The 25,117-nt window shown below is 36.5% G+C and overlaps 1 protein-coding gene across 1 annotated transcript in view; it reads right to left on the reverse strand.

The window, feature by feature from the left end:
* LOC141492346 (coiled-coil domain-containing protein 170-like) overlaps positions 1-25,117 on the reverse strand; it is a 35,153-nt gene that overhangs the window by 957 nt on the left and 9,079 nt on the right. Inside the window, 8 exon segments of the mRNA XM_074192789.1 lie at positions 1,261-1,294; positions 1,296-1,477; positions 9,421-9,659; positions 11,196-11,373; positions 12,495-12,691; positions 13,469-13,772; positions 16,006-16,150; positions 17,966-18,222. Of these exon segments, the coding sequence (XP_074048890.1) occupies positions 1,261-1,294; positions 1,296-1,477; positions 9,421-9,659; positions 11,196-11,373; positions 12,495-12,691; positions 13,469-13,772; positions 16,006-16,150; positions 17,966-18,222 (1,536 nt within the window).

Raw genomic sequence — 25,117 nt, forward strand, 5'->3', positions numbered from 1 at the left:
ATATGCTTTGATCTGCATTCAGATTCCATAAAGTTCTTTCTCTGGAGGTAAATAGCATTTTTTCATCACAAGTCCTTTGGCATTGTCTTGCATTGCACTGCTGAGAATAAGTTGCAAAATCTCAAAGCTATTCAGACTTTTGGAACCCTTGTATAGAACCTCCTCCTGGAGTGTGCAATCTAGAAGGAGCTATATGGAACAAAAAGAATTGAATTCCCATCCTTTGCCAAGTTTTGTTGAGTCTAACTCAAAATCTGTTTTGCATCCTCTTCTCTGTATTCATGCAACCACTAACCTCATCATCTCCAATACTGTAAGAGTTTCTTAATTAGTTTCCTGGCTTCCATTTGTTGTCTCTTCCAATCTATCCTTGACATAGTTCACAAAATGCGTCTTCCTAAGGTTATCACTATCTCTATCACTCCTTTTCTCAAAAATCTTCAAGTTCCTTTTTGCATCTCTCTTACAAAACCCTTTCCTCTAACAAAACCCATTTGTTAATGCAACACTTCAAATTACCTTATATTTGCTCATCTATCTACAATGCTATGCCCCACTTTTGTTCAGTCATTTTATTCATGTCCAACTCTTCATGACACCAGCTGGGATTTCCATTTCCTTCTCCAGCTTATTTTACAAAGATAAGGAATTGAGACAAACAGGATTAAGTGATTTGCTCAGGATCACACAGCTAGCTAATAAGTATCTGGGGCGAGATTTGAGCTCAGGAGATAAGTCCTGACTTCAGGCTCAGAACTCTCTCTGCCACCCAAGCTGCCTTATATCCTCCTAGTAAAATGCAGCGTGACCATATAGAGTAATTGATTAATGTTTTTTTGAATTGAATAATACTAGGCATAATGAGTGCATAGGAAGAGTACTGAGTATCATGAAATATTTTAATATAAAATGGACTTAATTTCATTGCTTTTGTATTTACTCAAGTAAAAACTATTGGTACAGAATATTGTCAGCAGATGTCTAAAAATATTGAATTGGATATTAAGGAATATATCTGAAGATACAACAATTTGTGGAGACTTTTTAAAACTAAGAAAGAACAGTTTTTTAGTAAACTGTCATATGAGAGATAAAGAATCCTTGAAAAATAAAGATTTCCACAGTAATTGAATGAGACTATAATTCCCTAAGCAACAAATATGAGGAACTGATTTTTAATCACAATGCTAAATTGTGACTAGTCCTTTAGACATTCCTTTTATAGAAAGGTTCTTGTTAGAAAGTATGGGGGGAAAGTACCTGTCTTTCTCGTTTTACTAGTTCTTCAATTGTTCTTTAGTGTATATAGCTCATTAATAACAGCTTCCAGCATCTGATAGGCCCTTTCTTTGTCCTCTCTGGCTTCTGGCTCAGTGTAGTTTAATGTTGTTTTCAAATTGGTCACCTTTTTAGATGCTTTCTCTTTAATTGTTTCAACCTTTTGTAAATATTTCTGGAGTTTTTCAATGGTTTTGTCCTGAGGGGTAGGAAGAGAACAATTATGATTCTGGCATTAATATTTAAAAAGCAAATAAATAAAAGGGGAAGGGAACAAATATTTCTTAGTATTTACTAAGAGCAAGGCTCTGAGCTAAAGTACTTTGCAAAAATCATCTCATTTAGAAATGCAACTTAAAACAACTATGAGGAACCACCTCACAATCAAATTGACTAAAATGACAAAAAAGGAAAATGATCAATGTTGGAGAAATTGTGGGAAGATTAAGACATTAATGCCCTGTTGATGAAGTTCTAAACTAATCCATTCATTCCAATGAGCAATATGGAACTATGCCCAAAGAACAATAAAACTGATCATAATGGCCCCTCTCTCCTATCTTGGTAGGTGTGCCATTTTGTAAAGCTCTCTCCCTTTTTTTTTTTTTTTTGCAAGGCAATGGGGTTAAGTGGCTTGCCCAAGGCCACACAGCTAGGTAATTAGTTAGCATCTGAGCCTGGATTTGAACTCTTGAACTCCTGACTCCCGAACTGGTGGTCTATCCACTGTGCCATCTAGTTGCCCTAAGTTATCTTAATAAAAAAGAGCATTTTAATCACTGTGAACTAAATATTCATGAGTGATTTATAACAATTTTGGGGCTCACTTCAATATTAATGTAAATCTCTTTATCTGATATTTTCCAGGAAGAACATATGAAAATAATGCAGGCAAATGGCTGGATTTCAAGTCCACTTTCTTAGTTTTCTTTGCTGGGGACATATCTCAAGGGATTTCTGGGAAGACTGGCCTGCAGTTGAGAGTGATTAAAATGTCTGGGGGTAGAAGTGACATAAAGGAGTGATTGCAAGGGTGGCATCAGTGGCCAGAACCACCCTGGACTGGCTGAGAAGTCCTCCAGGTGGGACATTTTCCCTGAAGGAGAGGTCAGAGAATAAAAGGGTGCCCTGAAGGAGGGGCATTTGGGTTCCCTCTCCAGGAATTTCCCTTAAATCTTAAATGGGGAAGGCTGCCTCCACACTTGAGGAGCAAGGGAGCCACTGGCTGGTAGCTGGAAGCCAAGGAAGGAAGCAGATTGGATCCAAATGCTGTGTGAGTGATTTCCAATGTTCCAGAGGGAGTATATGAATTTGTTCTTTGTCCTGTCTTATGTAATTGTCTGTGTTAAGTATTTATGGGTCTGGGGACTCTGTCTAAGTTATAAAATGGGAGAGCTGTTTCAGAAGGTAGGGCAGGAGGAAGTAAGTCTGTAGTGTTCCCCTCTGGAGCTCAGCCCATCCCTCACTGAGGTGTTAGCTGTGCTGATGGGTTGAGTTAAAGAGAAAAAACTGTGGTTTGAGGACAGGTTAGAGGAGAGAAAGAACTTTTAAGGGAAAGATTGAGAAGTCCTAGTAGGGAAGATTTCTGAATCTTATGACTGTCTGGGAAAAATTCCATACTTTCTCACTGGGAGGGCAGAAGGTTGTGTTAGTTCGGGAGGGGGATGGTAGACTGGAAGCAAGGCAGTCTTGATCCCATCTGACTTCTTGTTAAGACCTGAACTCTAAACTATGTCTGGCTGAGGTGTGCCTCACCCACCCATTGTGGTGGGCAAGAGGCATCAAGTACTGAAGCCTTAAAAGGAAAGAGACCCCACCACAGACAAGATATGTGACTGGGAAAGGAAGGGAATATAAAATCCATGGGTTAGGAGTCATATTTATTGAAAGGACATCATATTTAATGAATTTCTCTGCTCTGGCTATATGGCCTAAGATTGATGACTTTCACCCTGTTTCTGAACTGGAGTTTTGGTAATCAGTGTTGAGGGTTTTAAAAGAACGTTATTAGATTTTTACATTCTGACAATATTTGTACAGAATTGGAGGAATTAAATAACAACCTGGATTGTTAAATTGGTTTGGGATTTTGAAGTGTATTGAAACACCTTTGCGTTAAAGGAAAGCGGTATTAGGTTAACTAAGAAGAAAATATATGTAATTGTGTGTGTGTATGTTCATATATATATGTATATACATACCTACATACATTCATAAAACTAAGAAGAAAACCTATGTTATCAGGGAAATTTACTGATTTCTTTTGGGACCAAATTCTAGTTCATTTTAAAGCTAAGCCTAATGCTAACAATTGCATTCTTATTTTGGATGGAGTTTTTGGAATGTGAATGCTGGATTCTCTGTTTAAATTACTCAAAATAAACTGTTAGAAGTTTAGTTGTATTGCATTGGGGTTTTAAATGTATCATATGTATGCAATTGGACACTGAGAGGATCTGGGTAAAGAGGTCTGGAAGACAAAAGTATAAACATAGCAGGGTAAAAATTTTGCTCTTGTTCTAAGGGAAATGAAATGTTTAAATAGGAATGTTATGTTTCGTGTAAATTAACCATGTATGCTCAATTTTAAAGAAGTTAAGAATGTGAACTTTTCTCTTGGTAACTGCAGACAGGTGATGTGGGGGCTCTGAACAAATAGCAATTGTGTAGTCCCACTGTTTGATAACGTATTGATGACTAAGCTGTATTTCTCAGTTATGTCATATTCTTCTGTAACTGCAAAGGGATTACATTTGCAATGTTTAGTTAACTCTTGTGAATATATGATATTTAAATACTGAATTGTTATGACTTGGGATTAACATATGATTGTCCTTCAAGGACAATATGGAAAATATCAAAAATTATGACCCTTTCTGGGATAGCTATGTGGGTTCATGAATAATGTACTAATGGAAGGATTGCTTGTACAAGGTAGTAATTTTTGTTGTATTCTTAATTGTTATTTTATTATATTGGAATTAATAATACATGTTGCAAATTTAGAGTCACCTAAGATGTTCTAATGCTTTTAAAGATTTCTGAAAAGTATTTTTGTTTATTAGGGGGCTACTTCGTGGTATAGTGAATAGAGCATTGGTCCTGGAGACAGGAGGACCTGAGTTCAAATTAGACCTCAGACACTTAATGATGACCTAGCTGTGTGACCTTGGGCAAATCATTTAACCCCAGTTGCCTTGCCAAAACAAAAATAGTAATTTGCATGTTAAGGATGGCTAGTAGCTAAACAAGTTTATGTATGGAAGTTTCTAGCTATATAGAAATGCGAATTAGGAATATTTTTGATATGTATATGTATGTATACATATATATGTATATGATATATAATATATATATATGTGTGTATATATAGATAGATAGATAGAAATGTTCCAAAATTGGTGGTTTGCTTTGAAGTAAAAGCACCTATGTAATATGAGAAAGATAAATACAAGAAAGATAATTTGAGTTTTTATGTGACAATATTTAGCTTAGGCAATCTCCTGGTCAATGGAGGCATTTATTTGTTGTAAAATACAACAGGCTAGAAGGAGGGTTCTCTAACCTAGGGGAATTTGATACAGCATCTTTTTATAGAGATAGAGTAAATATGATTTCAGACAAAGGGATGCCTCTAGTAAGAGGTAGCAAATGAGGTCTGTAGGACTAGTCATAGTTAGAATACCTGGGTTTAGCAAAGACCCAAGGAGAACACTCAGAGCTTTAAGGAGAGGTTTCATTGATTGGGACCCCATTAAGGCTATAATTGGAATTTGTGAATTGTACTCACTGGAAGTTCTATTTAGGTAAAACAACTGTTTTACATCACAGGACTTTAAAACAATTTTCTCTTTTTATGTCAGAAACAGGATGGTCAGCAAAAGGAAATGCTACTGGGTCAATGTCATGTTCTTGGAGTCAAAGAAACCAATGGGCTAAAGATACCAGAGGTATGTAGTCAAAGGGGCAGCTTCTCAATATGGCCTGAGACTGGACCCGTTTAACTTCATTTTCCCAAACTGACATTTGGATAATGTCTTACCTGGAAGAATAAATCGGCCTTAGGCATTCAACTACCCACATGACCTCTGCCTGGACACTGACATTCAATACTTATATCTATAAAGGAAGTTTCCTTTAATGTCCTGGACCTTTATAAAGTTACTAAACAAATCAGAAAAAAAAAAGTTTTAGGAGAATTGGCTATAATAGCCAGAGATAGGTTAGCTGTGTGGCTCTGACCCCTGCTATCAGCTACAAGATAAGATAGGAATTAAGTTTCCTTAATTTTTATTTAGAGGGTATATTTAGGAAAGAAGAAGAATGGGAAATCCTAAGGATAATTTTGAAGGTCTAGTTTGAGGAAAGGAATGTGAGTCAGATAAGTACACCAGGAAAAGGAAAATGTGGGAATATTTTTTTGGGAAAAAATCATTTTGGTTAAGGATGTTTGAGTCATTACTGTAATGAAAGCAAAGGTTTGGGATGATTGTTGAATGTATATGTTACAAGCTTTAGGTGATGTGATAGTTCTCATTGGGAGTTTGCTCATGTAGTAAAATACTTAAGGAAGTTTATTGTGTTAAAGTGAAGTATGTGTGTCAATATGGCAGCAAGGCAAAATGTAAATTATAATAACCTCCAGAATCTACTTGTCTTGTGATGAAAACATGTGTTTTGATCTGAGTAAAATGTTAAGCAGTTTCTTTAACAGAAGACAAGGTCTCAACAAGACACCTGAGTTGGAGAGGACCATTTTCAAACAGATTCAGAAGATGCAGAAGGAATTTGGATATCTCCAGGTGGGGAGAGAAGAGAAGAGAAGAGAAGAGAAGAGAAGAGAAGAGAAGAGAAGAGAAGAGAAGAGAAGAGAAGAGAAGAGAAGAGAAGAGAAGAGAAGAGAAGAGAAGAGAAGAGAAGAGAAGAGAAGAGAAGGAAAGATAATAGGCCAGTTCATCTCCACCATCTCTCACCTACATGTATATTATGTAGTCAATATACAGTCTATACCTGTAATTTCCCCTTGATTCTAGAAGTGTGACACCTCTTCCTTATGGAAAGGAGAAAGAGAGGCAAGGTGAAGATGTTCTCCATTGAGAGAAAAGGAGGGAGATTATTGGGTGGCATGATTATATCCTACATTATATCCTATATCCTATCTAGGGAGAGTCCTATCTCTGATTTAGAGAATGGGGTATTAGTAATGGTGGGAGGAGAATCTAGCTAACAGAAGTCAATGCCCACTCTTTTGCTGTGGCTAACTGTTGGACTCCCAGTAGCCTACAGCAGTTTGACAATTGGGTGCCAGGTCCCCTTGGGTCCAGCCTAGATTCTCACTTCCTTGTCAGAGGTGCACTGTGGCTCAGGATTCTGATCCAGAGGAGAGAAACACCAGTGGCATATGACTGAGTCAGTTCAGGGTGACTATTGTTTATACTAGTCTGGCCAGGATATTTTCCTGGGGTTTAGCAAATATCTGTGGACATGTCCAGAAGCAGGGTACAAATATTCTGGACTGTACAACTAAAGACACAGGTGGACTGAGACTCATGTGAGATGTAATGATGGTACATGGATGCCTTGTAAAGATGAGCAAACTGGGGGACTTGTTAAGAGAAACTTTGATCATGAGTTAGTATGGACTTGCAAGGAAACACAGAAATGCCTATTTGCACAAAAAAATAATTTAAGAAAGATCCCTAGATATATTAGCTATTCTTGGAGTTGGTCTAATGGCACAAAATCAAGGATTAATTTTGATCAATTTTTGGAGCCAAGATCTATCTAAAGACATTGGTATAAAAAAAAAGCCAGTGCAAGGAAGGTACAGCAACTTTGGAAATGTATATATTATCATGATGATTACATGGCATATTTAGGAGGGCCCCTTGCAAGTAAGGATGGACAGGTATCTCCATTTGTTGCAAACAGGAAAGCTATATTCCTGGAAAGTCTACCAGCACTAAAGGAATATTATTGGATTTCTGGGACTATTGCTTATACCCATTTATCCAGACGGTTGGTCAGGAAGTTGTTATCTAGACTTGTGTCTACTATCTGGGTATAGGATGGGAATTGGGGCTATGGTACCCCAATTTATATCCAGATTACATTCTAAACCATAGTAGAAAAATTACTAATTGCACAGGAAATATGAGTGTTTGGGGTCCACAAAAAAAGTAAAGGGAGGATTGTCAGTTTAGATTACAAAGACTAGTGTCTCCCTATTTTGTTGCCTACAGGCAGGTAATGAGTTTAAGATAAAACATTTAGCCTTCATTGGCTCAAAAATGGCCCCACCTAGTCTTAGTCTTCACCTTCTCCTTTATACATGCTCAAGTAGATCTACTTGTTCTTGCTCATTAGTATGATGTGGGAGGGGGATGTATAGGAACCAATGTATCAATTAGTTTTGTGACCCCCAGGCTATGGTTGGCATGAGGGGGCAGGAACAAAACCTTCCAAACTGCATAAAACACCTTCAATTTCTGGAATTTCTTGCCCCTCTCTCCCATCTTGAGAGGTATGCCATTTTGTTAAGATATCTTAATTTAAAAAACCCATTTAAAAAACAACGATCATACCTTTGATTCAGCAATATCAATACTAGGCCTATATCCAGTAGAAATCATAAAAAATGAGAAAAGTACCACATATTCCAAAAAATTCATAGCTCTTTTTTGTAGAGGCAAAGAATTGAACATTGAGGGGATACCCATCAGTGGGGTAATGGCTGAGCAAGTTATAGTAAATGAATGTTATGGAGTACTATTGTTCTATAAGAAAACATGAATGGCCAAACTCTAGAGAAGCATGGAAAGAATTATAGAAACTGATGCTCAGTGAAAGGAGTAGAACCAAGAGAACATTTTACAAATTAACAACATTGTGAATTGATCAACTTTGATGGACAGAGCTCCACTTATCAGTTCAGAGCTAAGACAAGCATGGGAGACTTGTTATGGACAATACCATCCACATTCAGGCAACAAAAGCAAAACAGAACAAAAAGCAACTACAGAATCTGAATGAACACTACATTCACCTTTTAAAAATTTCTCGTATATTTTTCCTTCCTATTCCATGGTTTTCTTTCTTTTCCCTCTGTCATAATTAGTCATACAGAAAATGACAAATGTTTTAAACATGTTAAATACAAATTACGTGTACAATGTTCACTTAAATGTTTGCTGCTGAGGAGTGGGGGTGGGAAGGGAAGATAAAAGAAAATTGTGTAACTTATAAATATGTATGTGGATGAATGTTGAAAATCTTTCATAACATGTAATTGGAAAAATAAAATAATAATTAAAATAAAAATGTTCTCATTTGATTTTCACAGCCACCTTGGAAAGTATATTTGAATAATATTTCCCTTTTACCATTGAGGTGGAACAGAGGTTAGTTAGTGCCAGGGATCACACAGCTAGAAATTGTCTAAGGGTGAATTAGAACTTAGGTTTCCCTTACTCCTGGGTCAAAGTTTTGTCCATTCGTCTATCCTAGTTCAGAGTGCAACTGACATCATTCATTGGACAAATAACAAAAAATAGTCATTGAGTAAACTCTAAGTGAAAAAGAATATAGAGCATTGTTGTCTCATGACAAAAGTTCAATATAAATTATAAAATGAGTTCCCGGATTCAAGTAGTTTATAATCTGTGCTATCTACACATAGAGAAACCAGGGGGAAAATCTGACCAGGTTGTTGCCAGTAAACTTATCCATAAGTGTTTAATAGCAGACACTATTCATATAGAACTTTATATTTGTTATCCACTTTAAATCTCACAACAAAACTTATTAGGTAAGTAGAGTACAGGGTCTGGATGCCACATTTTACAGATGAGGGAATTGAGACAAGAGACTTTCCCATGGTAATTCAAACACAATTCTCCAAGTCTAGGCCTCTATGGATGGTTCTGCCTCTGAATTAAATGGCAATAATTGGGTTAATGTAGAAGTTGATTTGGGGGACCCTACAACTGGGATATTCAGGAGAGAACTTCAGCAGACAAAAACAGTAATCTGAAAATTTTCCCTTAAGTTAAGAAATGAAAGGGAACCTGTTTGTTTCAATGAAATAGAGAGACTTTGAAATCATGAGACAAAGACCCTGCTTGAGTTTTCGAAATAACTTACTTTTAGGTAGTTTACTCTCGTTAGTTGAGTTTTCATGTTTTGATTTGAAAGCTTCATGTCACTGAGATCTTTCTGAAGTTTCTGCACCTTTTCTTCCAGTCTTAGAGTTGTTGTGTTTGGCAAGCTCTTTTCAACTGCCAACAGAATCTGTTGTCTTTTTTCTTTCTCTGGCTTCCAGAACTTCTTGTCCAACTCTTCTGTCTGCAAAGTTTTCACTTTGGTTTTTTCCCTTTGAATTTCTCAGTACATCAACAAAGGAACTAGTCTTAAAATACTTAATGATTCTGGGGTTAGCCATACTGGAGCCATAGTTGATTAGTAAGTCAATTTTTTAAATCAAAGTTAAATTCATTAACAGATACAAGGAAACTATATAAAGTACTAGAGAAGGAATAAAATGACCTGGATTTTGAATCCCAGATTTCTACCTTAGACTCAGTTTCCTCAACACTGAAATGGAAATCAGAATCCTTGTAATCCCTAGTCCACAGGGTTATTGTGCAGATCAGATCAAACATGTATATTAAGTGCTTTTTAACAGGAGAGTCATAGTTCTATCTATGCCATAACATCTTGTTGTTGATGATTTTGGGTCCATATATCAAAACTTATGTAAATATTTGTATCATTAACATGAAACTGTCCTTTAGCTTGATTGGAATGAAGTGTTAATTCCAATTCTTCATCTGACAAAAGAAGCAATGCTTTTCTTACTTCTGTGTCAGTGGTCACTAAGACAGAGACAAAATCAAAGAGTCAAACTAGGTCCAGACTCATGAATCTGAGGCCCAGGCTTTGTCTGGACCTAAATAGACTAGATTCAATCTAGGGAATATCAAAAATCATTTTCTCATAGATTTATGTTCCTTTCTCTTAGACTCAGGTTGCTTCTCTTCCTCACATTGGTTCCAAGGAAATCTCAGCATGATATGTGAATATAACAAACATCTAGTTCTCCACAGATATGAATAAAAGCACTCAAGATAAGAAATGTATACTTCAGACACAGGATAATCTTTGTACAACCTCTCAGAAAACAAAAAAAGGACTCACAGTAGTCCAGAAACAAGCTCTACAATTTTTCTCCTCCTCTAATGAGTTCCACCTTTTCTCTAGGCTTATTATTATCCAGATTTATGCAAGTCCAACAGTTAGCCAAACCAAAAGAGTGGGCATTGACTTCTGTTGGCTAGATTCTCCTCCCACCATTACTATTACCCCATTCTCTAAATCAGAGATAGGAGTCTCCCTAGATAGGATATAGGATATAACCATCCCCCCAATAACCTCCCTCCTTTTTTCTCAATGGAGAACATCTTCACCTTGCCTCTCTTTCTCCTTTCCATAAGGAAGAGGTGTCACACTTCTAGAATCAAGGAGAAATTACAGGTATAGCCTGTATACTGTCTACACAATGTGGATTAGACTCCATGAGGGAGAAAATTAACTTGGAACTATGGAGAGGGAAATATTCTAATATTCTTCTTTTAGCCCTAGAAACCCAGAATAAACTCCATAGTGAAGGTAATACTTGAGGTTTCAATCTTGGAAGTGGATTCTAGAAAATAGACCTACAATGACCAGTTACACAAAATACTATCAGGGGTCAAAGTTCAAGTATTTATTCCCCTATATTCTGGGGTAGATTGCACTGCTTCCATGAATTTGGTAGTCTTCTCATATTAAGACAATCCCAAAGCCTGGAATTCACCTTTTCTTGCTAAAAATCTGGACTGTGGGAATCATGATACCCAGATATTTCCTTCTTCTCTATTTTACTTTGGGGTCTGGAACTTTCTTCTCAAGCAGTGTTTGACAGCCTAAGGAACTCATGTACTTTTGCCTTAAGAGAGACATAAATATATTCTTGGGGGAATCATATCCTCCCTCCCTCCCCATCATTACCTGGTCAAAAGCAGGATTCAGATACTCTCTATTAGACCACGCTATATTCTGAAAAGGAGGAAATAAAGGAACAGGTTGAATATGCATTTGAAGACTCTCTTTAAAGTCCAACACAATGGTATTCTACCAACCCTTGGAACTCTGACTCCTGATTGGTGAGAGTGTCCAGTCCCCTCAAGTAGACCCTAGGAGAATCCAGACCACCAGATTGTGCTTGAGTGTTGCCAGTGGGCATACTCACACTCCATAAAGAAAAACATCCCCAAAAGTGTCATAACACTCCGTGCACTCCTCAAGTTGAGTAAGACATCTGTCACTTATGTAGTGTATTAAGGTTTCATAAATGTCAGGTGCCTTAATTAACTTGAGTATTGAGAGGTTTTTATTCAAGGTCACTCAACAACCAAAGGATGGAACCAGAATCCAAATTCACGTCTCCTCCTAAGTCCTGCATCATGCTGTCTCTCACCAATGGCATGAACAGTTACGCTGTAAAGGTGATGACCTGTTACAATGTGTGACTTCATTGAAAATGACTCTCTTGTAGTTATTTGCATGCCGTGTCCCCTTTAGCCTGTGAGCTCAGGGAGAACTGACCAATGAGAGCCTTAGGGAGCCTGTGCAATGTGCTTGACCTGATGCAATCTCTCAGAGGTAAGCTTCTAATAGAGGCCCCTACTCTCTTCTTCAGGGCTTGTCCAGGCTCAGCAAACAACCATGAAGGAAACTGCATCTGTCAGAGTATAATGTGCATCCTTCCAGTGATGGGCTCTCATTGGCCAATCCATCATTTCTCCAGTAATGTTCTCTACTCAGTAATGCTCTTTACTATATACTCCCATATAGTTTTTATTATGAACTAAAATTCCACCATTAAATAATCTATCTTATAGATCTTCTTTTAAAATTACATACAAATGAAATTACAAGTTACAAAATTCAAAATTACATTTAAAAATCAAATATGTTTATAATGAGGAAGGCTTTCTGCCAACCTCGGCACAAAATCAGGAATATGGGAATTAATCAATTTGTTGTCATTCTCTCCCCCCAGTCTCTTAGAATGCAAATAATAATATTATTTTTATGAACATTGGTTAAAATTGAAGCCATTGATATAATTTTATAAAAATTATTTTTTCCTTGCCATATACATCTAGAACCCTTACTTCCTTTTTGTCTAAATTCCAATTTCCTTGAAATAAATAATCAGTGGCAGATTTCCCTTCTGAGATCTTTAGGGATTTCTTTTGCTCCAGAAACTTTTCTTCACTTTGTGATGAGTGACATACAACCTCTTGATAAAGTTGATGAAGTTGCTCAACCTGCTGAGTTCGCAATTGAATCACTTGTTGAAGGATATCGGCTTTCTGCAGGTAAATTACAAAAGTGAGATACAAAAGTGTATCCCATGTTTGTCTTTAAAAGTCACACTTGCAAATCCAAATATTATAATTGAAATATGGATTTCACTATGCTTTCAAGACTTTCCTGCAATGAAATCTGAGGTATATACAGATCAGTGGTTGAAATGAATAGGAGAAAAGGAAGGCTGAGATGTGAAAATATAATACTTCAATTTCAACCTAATAATGAGACCATTTAATAAATGTTCAGGTCACCATAGAACACTCCCCAATGAAAGGACCTAGAATACTGAGCAAAAACAAGATTGTTTATGGAGGAACTTTGCAACATACAATCAATTCAAATTAACAACAATATTTCTATGAAATGGAGGTGAAGAAAGAGAAGAAATACCTTTTTGCTATTACAATTTCAACAATTCTGATGAAATTGAACAATTGCTCTGACTTTCTAAAAAGTTTGATTGTTATATTTTTGGTTTTATATACAGGATCATCACATATTCACTAGGCATGCTTTCAAGTGACTTGGGGAGATGTCCTCAGAAGTGATATAAACAGAATTACTGGGTTTTAACAATTAGAACTATCCTGATATCAGAAATGTTAAACTGACTTTATTGATGTTTGCTCTGTTGTTTGCCTTACTGTTCTGAAATCTCAACAACAGAAAAGAGACATAATTTAAAATAAGGCACATGTATTTCCTAAATTGGGAATCACCTTAGACATTATGAATAGAATATTTTAAAATGACAACTTTTCTGGCAACGTACTCATATATTTCCAAGACTGTTTATTCATAGTGATTTCTTGTATCCTTTCTCTCACAACTTCCTCTGTAGCTGGTACAGTAATAAACGTGTTGCTTAGATTAGCAAGTTCACTAATGAAACTCTGGTGCTGCCTCTGGGTAGTTTGAGTTTCCCAGTTGAGGGTGACTGGGCTTTGTGCTATTGTAGATATTTGCTTTTCCTTGTGAAGCAAATCATGTTGACATCTATCCCAAACCTTCAGTTTCTCTGAGAGAAAAATGCTTTCTCTTTCCAAGTTCTTGCCCAGCATAGCTTCCTCATTGTCCTAAAAATGACAACATTAAATCTATGTCTTTCAAGTTGAGTGATTTCATTCATTCTATTGCTCTAAGATCAAAGAAGAATATAAATATGGTCACAGACTCTCATTTGAGAGAACAAGTACAGCAGAGTCTTCATTTTCAGAGCTGGAAATGACCTTAGATATCATCTAATCTAATCCCTAGATTTTAGAGAGGATGAATCAGAGGCCCAGAGCAAAAATCAGTGGGTTGGGGAGCCAAGGGTTTTGAGTTCAGGACCTATCTTACCTGCTGTGATTTTTTTTTTTTTGTTATCACACTGTTCCTTATCTGTAAAATGAGAATAAGAATACTTGTACTACCTTCCTCACAGCATTGCTGTAATGATAAAATGACATAATAAGTGTAAAACCACTTTGAAAAGTTCAATGGTTTCAAAGAACTATATAAATGGAAACTATTTTATTGTTCTTGTCACTATTATTATTAATGAGGAGACCTAAAACTAGCAGAGTAGAGTAAAATATGTCCCAAATTAATTTTGCTTAATTTTTTTGAAACGGTTACACAAAGATCTGTAGAAAAGCAACCCAAAGATCTCCTTTTCTGTTGTTTAACATTTTTTTTAATCAAATGACTTATATAAAGCTGGAAGAAAATACTATCATATTAGATAAGAGTCTGGAGCCATAAAGATTTTTGTAAGCTAAAACATTAGATTGAATCTCAGCAGATGGAATATAATAGGGAAGAATGTAAAGTCCTGCCATGTGACCCTGAGTCATAGAGATAAGCATTGGTGGGTATGAGTGATCTGCAGCACATTGCAAACAAGGAACTGTGAAGCAGGTGATAGGCTCCACTCTATCAAGTCATGTTTGGAACATTGTGCTCAATTCTTGAGGGTCACATGATGTGATGAATATACTTTAAAATATATAGAAGTCAACCAGGACAATGAAGGAAGCTAAGATCATGATAAATGAGGATTAGGAGTATAATAATAATAATAATAATAATAATAATAATAATAATAATAATAATATAAAACTAAGGCTTATATAATCTTATTATGTGCCAGACACTGTCCTACACATTTTACAAACATTATTTCATTTGTTCCTGAGACAGAAGTTATCTCATTTGTTCCTGAGACAAAAGTTAAGTGATTTGAGCATAGTCACATAGTAAGTATCTGAGGCCTAGTACTCTAACCATTTCTCCATCTAGCGGCCCCTAATTAAAGAGAATAGTCTAGAAAAGAGTGAGAGGGATATGACGGGTCCCCTATAGATGAAAATTTCAAAGGAGTTGATTTAGTCTTGATGTAAGGAAAAACTAATTCTTGTTACTTAAGTTTTCAATTATGTCTGACTCTTTGTAACCATGTTTGGGTTTGGGGGTTATTTTTTGGCAAAGATACTCTAGTAGTTTGGTGTTTCCTTCTCTAGCTCGTTTTACAGTTGAGGATGAGGAAACAGAGACAAATAAGGTTCAATTACTTGTACAAGGTCACACAACCATTTAGGTTCTAAAGCTGGATATGTACTCAGGGAAATGAATCTTCCTGACTCTAGACCTTAACACTATTCACTATGTCACTCGGCTTCTCTATTTTTGTTGTTAAATTGGTTCTCTAAGCTACTTCATAATAGTGAAGATGATGATGATGATGATAATAATAATAATAATAATAATAGTAACACTGAAGAGAATAATAAAATGTTTGAATTGTACAAGTGATTTTTCACCTAATATTTATCTTTATAGCAAAACCTATAACAAAGAAGAAAGTGTATTTTTTATTCTAATTTTCTTGATAAAAGTATAATGGAAATTGATTGATTTTACTAAGGTAGTTAATATTAGTAGTTAAACACAGACTATAATTCAAATATTCTCATTCTCAGAGCTTCTTCCACTAGCCCACTCCCTCCTTGAATTATGCCCTTTACCACTACTTTACTATTTCCAAAGGTGCCTGAGAGATGGGAGAATACCTAGGGAAGTTTTTCAACTACCTTCTCCCAAAAGATCAGATTAATTCCTGTGGTGCCACAGAAAAAATTCTAAGGTTCCATATTATGGTAAGGAACATGTCAGCTACTTGTTCTTCAATTGGAAAAGAGAACTCATTGTCACTGGGCAATTGCTCAGTTTTCGACCAAACCAGTTCGTTAGATATATGACAGGAGTAAAAATATGGAATAAAATTATTATCTTTCTATAAATTCATTTGGAGTAGAATATTCTTACCTTCTTCACTAAAACCTCTGGGGAATCATCTTGCCCTTCCATATCAAAATTCATAAAAGAGGCTACTTTGCGTCTGGCATCCACCAACTTTTTTTCCAAACCAGCTGCTTTTTGTTCTGCCTTTTCTCTTTCAATAAGCTGTATTCTGTGGATGATATTAACAAGTCTTAATCTTATACATTTCTTACATGCTAAGTAGAATAATTTTTTTTCTTTAAAGTAGAACGTTCCATGTTCCATGAGAGAAATGTGGATTTTTTGCTATCTAAACAGTTGTCAAATTAACCATTTGTGAAGAGAAGCTACGAATAGCACAAGAAATGCCCAGAAAAATAATAAGGTTTCTACTTTAGGGCATGGCTGTCTTGTCTTTAAAAATCTATCGCTCAGAGTCTATTCTACAAGAACTTCTACTGCTCATTTTCTTTCCCATTCAAACTGACAGACTTCTAAAAAAATAGTAATTTGACATATAGACACAGAAACTACTTGAGCACTTGTTGAAAAAAAAAGGTGAATAATGACTCACCTTGTACATTTTTAAAAGGTTTTTGCAAGGCAATGGGGGTTAAGTGATTTGCCCAAGACCACACAGCTAGGTAATTATTAAGTGCCTGAGGCAGGATTTAAACTCAGGTACTCCTGACTCCAGGGCCAGTGCTCTAGCCACTGCACCACCTAGTTGCCCCTCTATTTTTTTTTTCATTTAGAATTTGTATGGAAGCCTTCTCCATGCCACATAGAGGGACTGTCCAGTTCCAGACATTGTACTCAGGCAAAAGTTAAGCTGTTAGAAAATGTGGTTTACCTTCTAGAGATGATCTGCCACATAGGGGGTCATTCTAATGATTGTTGCCTTTAAGCAGTCCTTTGCTCCTCTCCTTTCACAGTATCTGGACAACCAGAAAGAGTCATCCTTTTCTCCCACGAACTGATCCTTAAATTTATATTGATCACTTGATTCTATTTTGGTTCCCAAATCAATTTTAGTTTCCTAAGTATTTTCTCCCCTAAAACAGTGTGGTAAATGCGAGTCTCAGAGGAATAATCAGACTGGTGGATGGTGTGACATTAGCACCACAGAATTAGAAATAGAAAACTGACACAATTCAAGTAACTAATTGGATAGAATCATTTCTAGGCCTCCTCCTCCTCCTCCTTAGCCTTACTATGATTGTAATTCCTGGGATTTCCTCAGGTATTTCTGTTAGAAGTAACCTGGTCTGAAATCTACTCCCTAACCCCACCATACCTTCTGCATACATACATACATACATACATACATACACACCAAGAAAAGGATAGTGGTACTTCTTTTTCCTAACAGACTAACCTATGGTACAGTTTCAAATCTTTCATCTCTAATACTCATCAAGAAATGGAATAATCATTTTACATAATGCTGAATCCAAAAGCATGCATAATTTGACCTAATTTAAATGCTATGTTTGGTGATGATATTTTGTTCTTGGAAAATACCATGACATCAGGGAGGTGATGCTCTGACAAGTACATGAATTGGATGTGAATGAGGGAGTGCTGTGCTAAGTCACTGGCCTCACTTATTCCTCTAGAACCTTTGCGGGATCCAATGGCTGGATATGGATGTGGACAAATGAAGATGGCCGTAGATGCGAGACAATAACGGTCAAGTGGACTTGTCCACCACTAGTAAGCATCAAGTGTTCAAGTTCTGATTGGAATTCAGTTCCTCCTGACAACAGGGCTGATGATGAAATGTCTGTAGAATCGAAGCATAGGTTTTAGGGAACTCTTAGACTTTACGAGTTCAATCTCTTCTATTATAAGTGAGGAAACTGAGTCTTAGAGAATTAAAGTGACTTCCCTAAGGTCATCAAGTAAGTCAGTAGAGGGACCAGAAGCCAAGTCTCCTCCATCCTGTCAGTGAATTTTTCATCATATCACCTAATGTGGATAACAATTAGAAAACACACCCTACCTTAGATGGCTTTCAAGTTCTGCCACTCTTTTACTTAAGTCCCAGTTGCCTTTTTCAAGGTTCTGAATACTGATATTTTTCAAAGTTTTTATTCTGGAGGCTGAAGCACTGCTCTCCTCTAGATTCCTGATATGATCTTTCAATTTCAGATTCTGGGAGGATAGTCTGATACAATTTTCTTTGTACTTTTCTAGTTCAAATTTCAACTCTTTTGATGAGAATTCTTTCGTGAGAAGCCTGTTCTGAAGATTCCTTACCTATTTAGGAAGAGATAAATATAAAGATGATATTAACCTTCATACTAGAAATCTTTAAATAACCTCCTTTAATTAGAACTTTTAAAAATTAATGACTAGAAAGTAGATATTGATTTTTATAAACTAAATTGAAACCTCCCTGTATTAAAAATTATTCATATTTTAAAAATAAAATCCTACCAACAAATGAGATACAAATTTATGAGTGAAGTTATTTATGTTAACACTTCTACAACTATTTCTACTTACTACAGACTGAAAAGCTCTCAGAATTATAGCTTTAATTAACTGAACCACAGAATCTCAGAGTTGGGAAGTCCATATCTAGCTCAATCTATACTTGACCAAGATTTCTTTTCTCCAACTTCTCCTTCAAGTCATTGTCCAGCCTCAGTTTAAAGACTTTCTTTAAGTTTATCATACTTTTTGCTAACCCTACTTATTAAGAGTTTGTTCTATATTTTTATATTAATGCTTTTTATATGAATGTAATTTTATATTAACATTAAGCCCAAATCTGCCAATCTGTCACTTCTATCCATAGCTTCAAGTTTTTCCTTTTAGGGGCCAAGCACAACAAGTCAAATCCAATGGTCACTCTTCAAAGGCTTGAAGAGAATTATCATTTACTCTATTCCCCTCCCCCAAGTCACTTCCTTGTATAGCATGACCTTACCGTCCTGATTGCTATCATCTAGAGGTACCTTGACCTCAACTATCTATTCCTAAAATGTGTCATCTCGGATTGCATATATTACTCCCGATTTGAACTGAACTTGACTCTGTCCTTCTGGACTCTCCCTACAAAATCTCTGATCTTTTAAGCTGTGATCACATATGATAGGACATGCAAAATTATTAGTTCCATATTTTAAGGACATTTCCTTCTGTAATAGACAAGAAAGAAAAGGGCATGTGTGCTTCTTTGCTCTAATAATAATTAAGATACCATTTATATTCCTCTTACTTTGTGGCTGTGATAAACACTTTATAGTTATTATCTCATTTGATGCTTACAAAACCCTGGGAAGCAGTTCAGTGTTGACAACTCTTTGAGACTGGGGTTTTCTTGGGAAAGACACTGGAGTAGTTTGCCATTTCTTTCTCCAGTGGATCAAGGCAAACTGTGCCTTGCCCTGGGTCACACAGTTAATGAGTGTCTGAGGTCAGGCTTGAACTCAGGTCTTCCTGACTCCAAACCATTGCTCTATTCACTGAATCATCTAGCTGTCTCTTTCTCACTGGTAGGATGACTTAATTCCAAGCTATTTGGTGCAGCTTCTGCAAAATAAATGGAAATAATAGAACAAAGGAATCCATGTAGTGGACATTCCCTCATCCCTGGGTTGTTCCAGAACAGTACCTACCATTTAAATCAGATGCCACTGAGTAGCTATAATCTGAGGCAAAGTACTTCTCCTCCCCACTCCAAGAAGTTCTCATTGTTTTCTTTCTCCTCTCCCTTTAAGTTTTTTCCTCTTTTCTTTTTTCCTCTCCCTATCCTGTATCTCAGGACAGCCAGTGGTATCTTTGCAACATTACCTAATCCCATTAGAAGTTATGGACTCCAATTCTAGAAGTTTTAAGCGCCATTTAACACTAATTTTCTAAGTGATGCTATTGTTGAGTCATATTTTCGTCTTGTTACAACTGTGTGTGAGCCTATTTGGGGTTTTCTTAGCAAAGATCATAGTTTGTCATTTCCTTTTCCAACTTTTTTTTACAGCTGTGAAACTGAATAGAGGAAATAAAAGGGAAGGGAAAAGGAAAAGAGAAGGGGAAAGGAAAAGGAAGAGGAAAAGGAAAAGAAATGAAGAAACTAAAAAAAAGGGAAAGGACTGGAAAGTAAAAGGAAAGGGAAGGAAAGGGAAAGAAGAAAGGGGAAAGGAAAAGGAAGGAAGAAATGAAGAAACACACAAAAAAATACTTATGAGGTTCTTAAGGGTCCAAAAAGGAAAGAGGAAGTAATGACATTGTCTAGATCAAATCCCTTCTCAGGAATTTGAGGAAGCATATTTTCCATCTCAAAAAAAGTTCTTCCCTTGACTATTAGTGTCCAGTTATAGACATGGCAGAACAATGAGGATGAAAAACAGGGAATATATTTCAAGAGATATCTAATCCAATCAAGGAAGTGCTTCATTCAAGATCACAGACAACTAGTTCTTTAGCTATACCTTGATTTGAAAATTCTAGAAAAGATTCCTTTACCATGAGGAGGGTAGTTAATGTATATCTAGGAGATTATCACTTAGATTGTTTTTTTTTTGATAGAACTCTGAGTTCCTTGGTATAAGGAACTCATAACAAGAAATCTCATCTTTCAATAAAGATCATTTTCTTCTTTTCCTGTTCAGTCTGGTTGCTTTCAAAGTAAGGACTACACAGGGATCTTTTTTTACTTCAAGGCCAATAAATCAATCAAAAAGTATTTACTAAGTACCAGGCCCTTGGTTATTGATACAAAGATTAAAGAAATCCCTAAATATAGTGAGTTTACATCCATGTACACTATGTCATGATCTCTATTTATAGAGAAAAGAATATTGATAGTAGACTTACAGATGACTTCCACAATGGAAACTTTATAAATTAAGCCAGTCGTGCTATCACCTGCTATGGTCACAAGTTATGGATTTACTTTCATTCTGGGTAAAGATGACTATGAGCTTTGAACCCAACAATTAAGGAAATAGTCACCTTCATGAATCTGAGATGACTGGGCTCATGTTCATCATTATTAATGAGCCCTGAATTTCCTGTACCTCTCTCCTTAGACTCACCTTTCATTTCCTTCCTTCCTTTCTTTTCTTATCTTTTCCTTCCCCTCTTTCTCTTGCTCAATAATTTAACCTGACTTTCTTTACTTTGGATTTACTTCCCCAAAACCCTTTTTTTCAAATTAAAATTACATTTCTTTCTATGATTTCTTTATTTAACATATTTAGTAATTTTCATTGTCTCTTTTCCCATGTAACTTCAAAATAAGATCCCTTTTAACACTTATTCAACTAAGGCTTCATGAAACAAATCTATTATTAATTAGTCCCCTTTTCTGAATAAATTCCCTTTTTGCTCCCATTTCTCTCCCAAGGTTGAGAGATAACAGACCAAAAAAAAAAAAAAAAAGACCAGACAAGTGCCCGTAGAAAAGCAGCAGAGTGGGGAGGAGGGAGAGGAAGAGAAAGCATTTGGGAAGAGAGAAAAGTCAACAGCATTTTTATCATTTTCTGCAATTTTCCCTGATATTTTACTTCCTTATTCCAATTACTAAGTTTAAGTCCCAAAGGACTATCTCCCAGCACTTCAGGGAGAGATTGCAATAATTTACTGTTGCAGTTGTGCTTTGGATTTGACCCTCCCATTTTTACAGCCTAATGCTGTCTCTTGGAATTTCTCCTAGGAATATTTATTTATTTACTTTGTTTAAACCCCAGAGCTATCAGCTGGCACTTCCAGACCCTTCTGCTTTGCCCTACGGACTCCCAGAATCACTTCCAGCAGATTCCCTGACAGTTCTATGGACTCTAACTCCCCATAATTGGCCCTATGCACTCTAACTACATGGCCTCAGCAATTTAATTGTGTGGGATTATTTCCTTCTTTGTCCTTTTTTTCTGTACCAAATTAATGGGATGACAAAGGGTGGGTCACCTAGGATCCTGTACACAAATTTAGGGATCCATTCCTGGGTCTTCTCCTGTGCCCTCTCGTAGTCCTGCCTCCAGAGGTCTTCTGGCTTTCACTTTTGCTCAAGCTAAGTCTCTCTTCAGGTTCTTTCCCTCACTCCTCCAGGGATCTACCTGAGCACTTAATCATAAATTGCTGAAAACATCCCAGCATGGCCCCTGCTTGTGTTTATACCCAAGAGAGTCTCAGGGAGGGGGTTAAGATTCCCTGCCAATGCACCATAAACTTTGTGGGATAAAAATCCATTAAAAAATAGAGAGACTCCTCTGAGCAAAAAGGAAAGTTTATTTTGGCTTTTCTGAGAAAAGAGCATACTCCAAGTCTTACAAAGGTAGTGAAGATCAAGGAGCTGCCTGGAGGTGAGAATCAATCAAAATTTTATGGCCTAGCAAGACTCCCCCCTCCATAGCCTCCTCTTTCCCAACCTGATTAAGGTTTTCAGAGTTACAATCTCTATGTGAAAAATCCACCCACCGAGCACTAAAGAGAATAGAATGTTTTCAAAGAATATTACTTCACCATCCAGATGGTGAGGGTATCAGAAGATGATTTCAAATGACCTTCTGTTATCTATCTAAATGAATTAATGTCTGAGTATGTAAGGTCTTCAAAAAAAAACTCTATTACCTTCTTATTTTAGTACTTATCAAACAAGAGAAGACAGGCTACTGTTCTCCAAGTCTATTATCAAACAGGTGACTAAGACTGTAAGATCTCTTCTCTGGAAGTATTCCATTATTTCCTTCCCTAACAGAATCAATGCAAGGTCTTTCTGGAAATAGTCCATTATTTCACTCCCTAATAGAATCAGGAGGGTGTGTGACCGAAAATGCAAGGACTCTTTCCCTCTTCTAAGAATAGTCTAAGGGTAATAAGCCTTTCTTTGTTTTAATGATTTCTTTTTTTTAGGTTTCTGTAAGGCAAATTGGGTTAAGTGGCTTGCCCAAGGCCACACGCCTAGGTAATTATTAAGTGTCTGAGACAGGATTTGAACCCAGGTACTCTGACTATAGGGCTGGTACTCTATCCACTGCACCACCCAGCCACCCAGATACTAACACTTAAGAGGGAATATTCCACTCAAAATGATCCAATGAGAGAATACAGTGGAGAAAAGAGGCATTCAAGAACTAGAGAAAATCAAACATAGTTCCCATTTTCAAAAAGAGTAAAAGGATAAATGCTTGAAACTGATGACAAGAGGTTTGCTGTAAATTTAAAGAAAAATTTGAGAATGAATTATTTAAAAATGTTTTGTGAGAACTTTGAAGAGAGAGCAGTGATTACTACATGTTAGCAAAAAAAAAAAAAAAAAAAACCCAAGATCTTCAAGGTTGGGTTGGAACCTCACCATTGCAGGCATCCTGCTCTAATTGCCTCCTCTACTGATACCATCCTGCATAGCCAGTGGGTCATCTTTTACCTTTTTCTTTCTCTCTTTGACCTCACCAGTATAACCCACCCCCAAACTAGTTTGAACTGATTTACCACTAAAATAGCTTAAGTAAGTTAGCAGTTACCAACCTTAATTCCTTCTGGTGAAAAGGAAGGCCATTATCTACCCTGCCTAAAGTATCATACTAGTCTCTGACATTATCTGTCATCTTACCTACTTGCATATCCTCAGTACTCCATGTAGATACCTTGCCATTTCCCTGAGTTATTCCATGCCTGAACTTCTAAGACTTCAAGTCTTTTCATTTACCTAATAACTGAACTTTATGCATTATCTCCTCCAATTAAAGTATGATTGCCTTGAGAAGACCTCTCTCCATTCTTTCTGTTTGTATTCCCAGGACTTGGCATAGCACTTGGCAAACAGGAAACACAATAATATTTTGTCCATTAATTGGTTCACTTATTGGAGATGTTGAAGAGGAACTTTCTGTCCAGGTATGGGCTGAATTAGATGAGATCTCTTCTCAGATTCTATTTTTCTGTAATCACCGTATATATAAATGTATTGTAACTTTAGTCCATGCAGGCTAGCTAGATTTGCTGAGTGGTAGTAGCTCTGTAATCTGTGTACTTGCAAGTAATGGAAAACATGACTCCTGATTGACTGAGAGAAAGCTGAGCTATAGTACTTGCATGGGGTGAGGAGATGGAGAATCTTTGCACCTGACTGGAAGATTCCACAAGAGGTACCCAAGAGAGTAAAGCTTGGTCTTTTTGAATGGCAGAAAGATCTCTCTAGAATCACAGGGACTGGCACCTACCTTATAGCACCTGAAATCCTAGAGATTGCTAGTGACTTTACCTTCCCCATCTCTGAGGAGATATGATGAAAAGAAGTAATATGATTCGGTAGACACAGAGTCATTGTGATATATTGTAAGTTGATTGAATGGTAGAAGTTGATTGGAACCAGGAAGACTATAAAATGAGAGATCATGTCAACCAGTAGGGACATTTATAGTGAAATGCTTCTCCTTGACTCTGTCCCAATCATTTTTATTAATGAATTGGATAAGGCACAAGTGGGATGCTTAATTAAATTTGTGGGTAACATGAAACAGGGAGGAATAGCTAGTATATGAGATGACAGAACTGGTTTACTCAGTGATCTCCTGAAATCCTAGGACTATAGAAAAAGGTCTAATCTTAGTTCCAGAGAACTAATAGCAAAACGTGCTTACTCCTTTGGTATATAGACCACACAGTTCTTGCACTGGTTTATTTTAGTTATTTCTCCCACTTTATTGTAAAAGAGCATTTTAGTGAGGGTACATAGTAGATGTTTCAATGTGGTTATTAAAAGCATTGATAGGGGGTGGCTAGGTGGCAAAGTGGACAAAGCAATGGCCCTGGAGTCAGGAGTACCTGGGTTCAAATCCGATCTCAGACACTTAATAATTACCTAGGTGTGGGGCCTTGGGCAAGCCACTTAACCCCATTTGCCTTGCAAAAAAACCAAAAAAAGCAAAACATAAAAGCACTGATAAGGATTTATAGATAAACAAATATAGCATGATGTAGGAGACACAGCTAGAAAGGAAATTATATTGGAAAAATATTTGGAGATTTAAATGTATTACAAACTCAATATAAGTAAATATTATGACTTAACAGACAAAAACACTCCTTCTTAAGCTTATTCTATCCTTTTCAATGACTCTCCTTTATACAGGAACCCAGGACTCTTAATTCAGTTGGAAAATCTGATAAGCTAATTTCTATCAGTGTTAAAAATATTTACATGTCT

The sequence above is a fragment of the Macrotis lagotis genome, chromosome 6 (genome assembly GCF_037893015.1).
Source record: "Macrotis lagotis isolate mMagLag1 chromosome 6, bilby.v1.9.chrom.fasta, whole genome shotgun sequence".
NCBI classification, from domain to species: domain Eukaryota; kingdom Metazoa; phylum Chordata; class Mammalia; order Peramelemorphia; family Peramelidae; genus Macrotis; species Macrotis lagotis.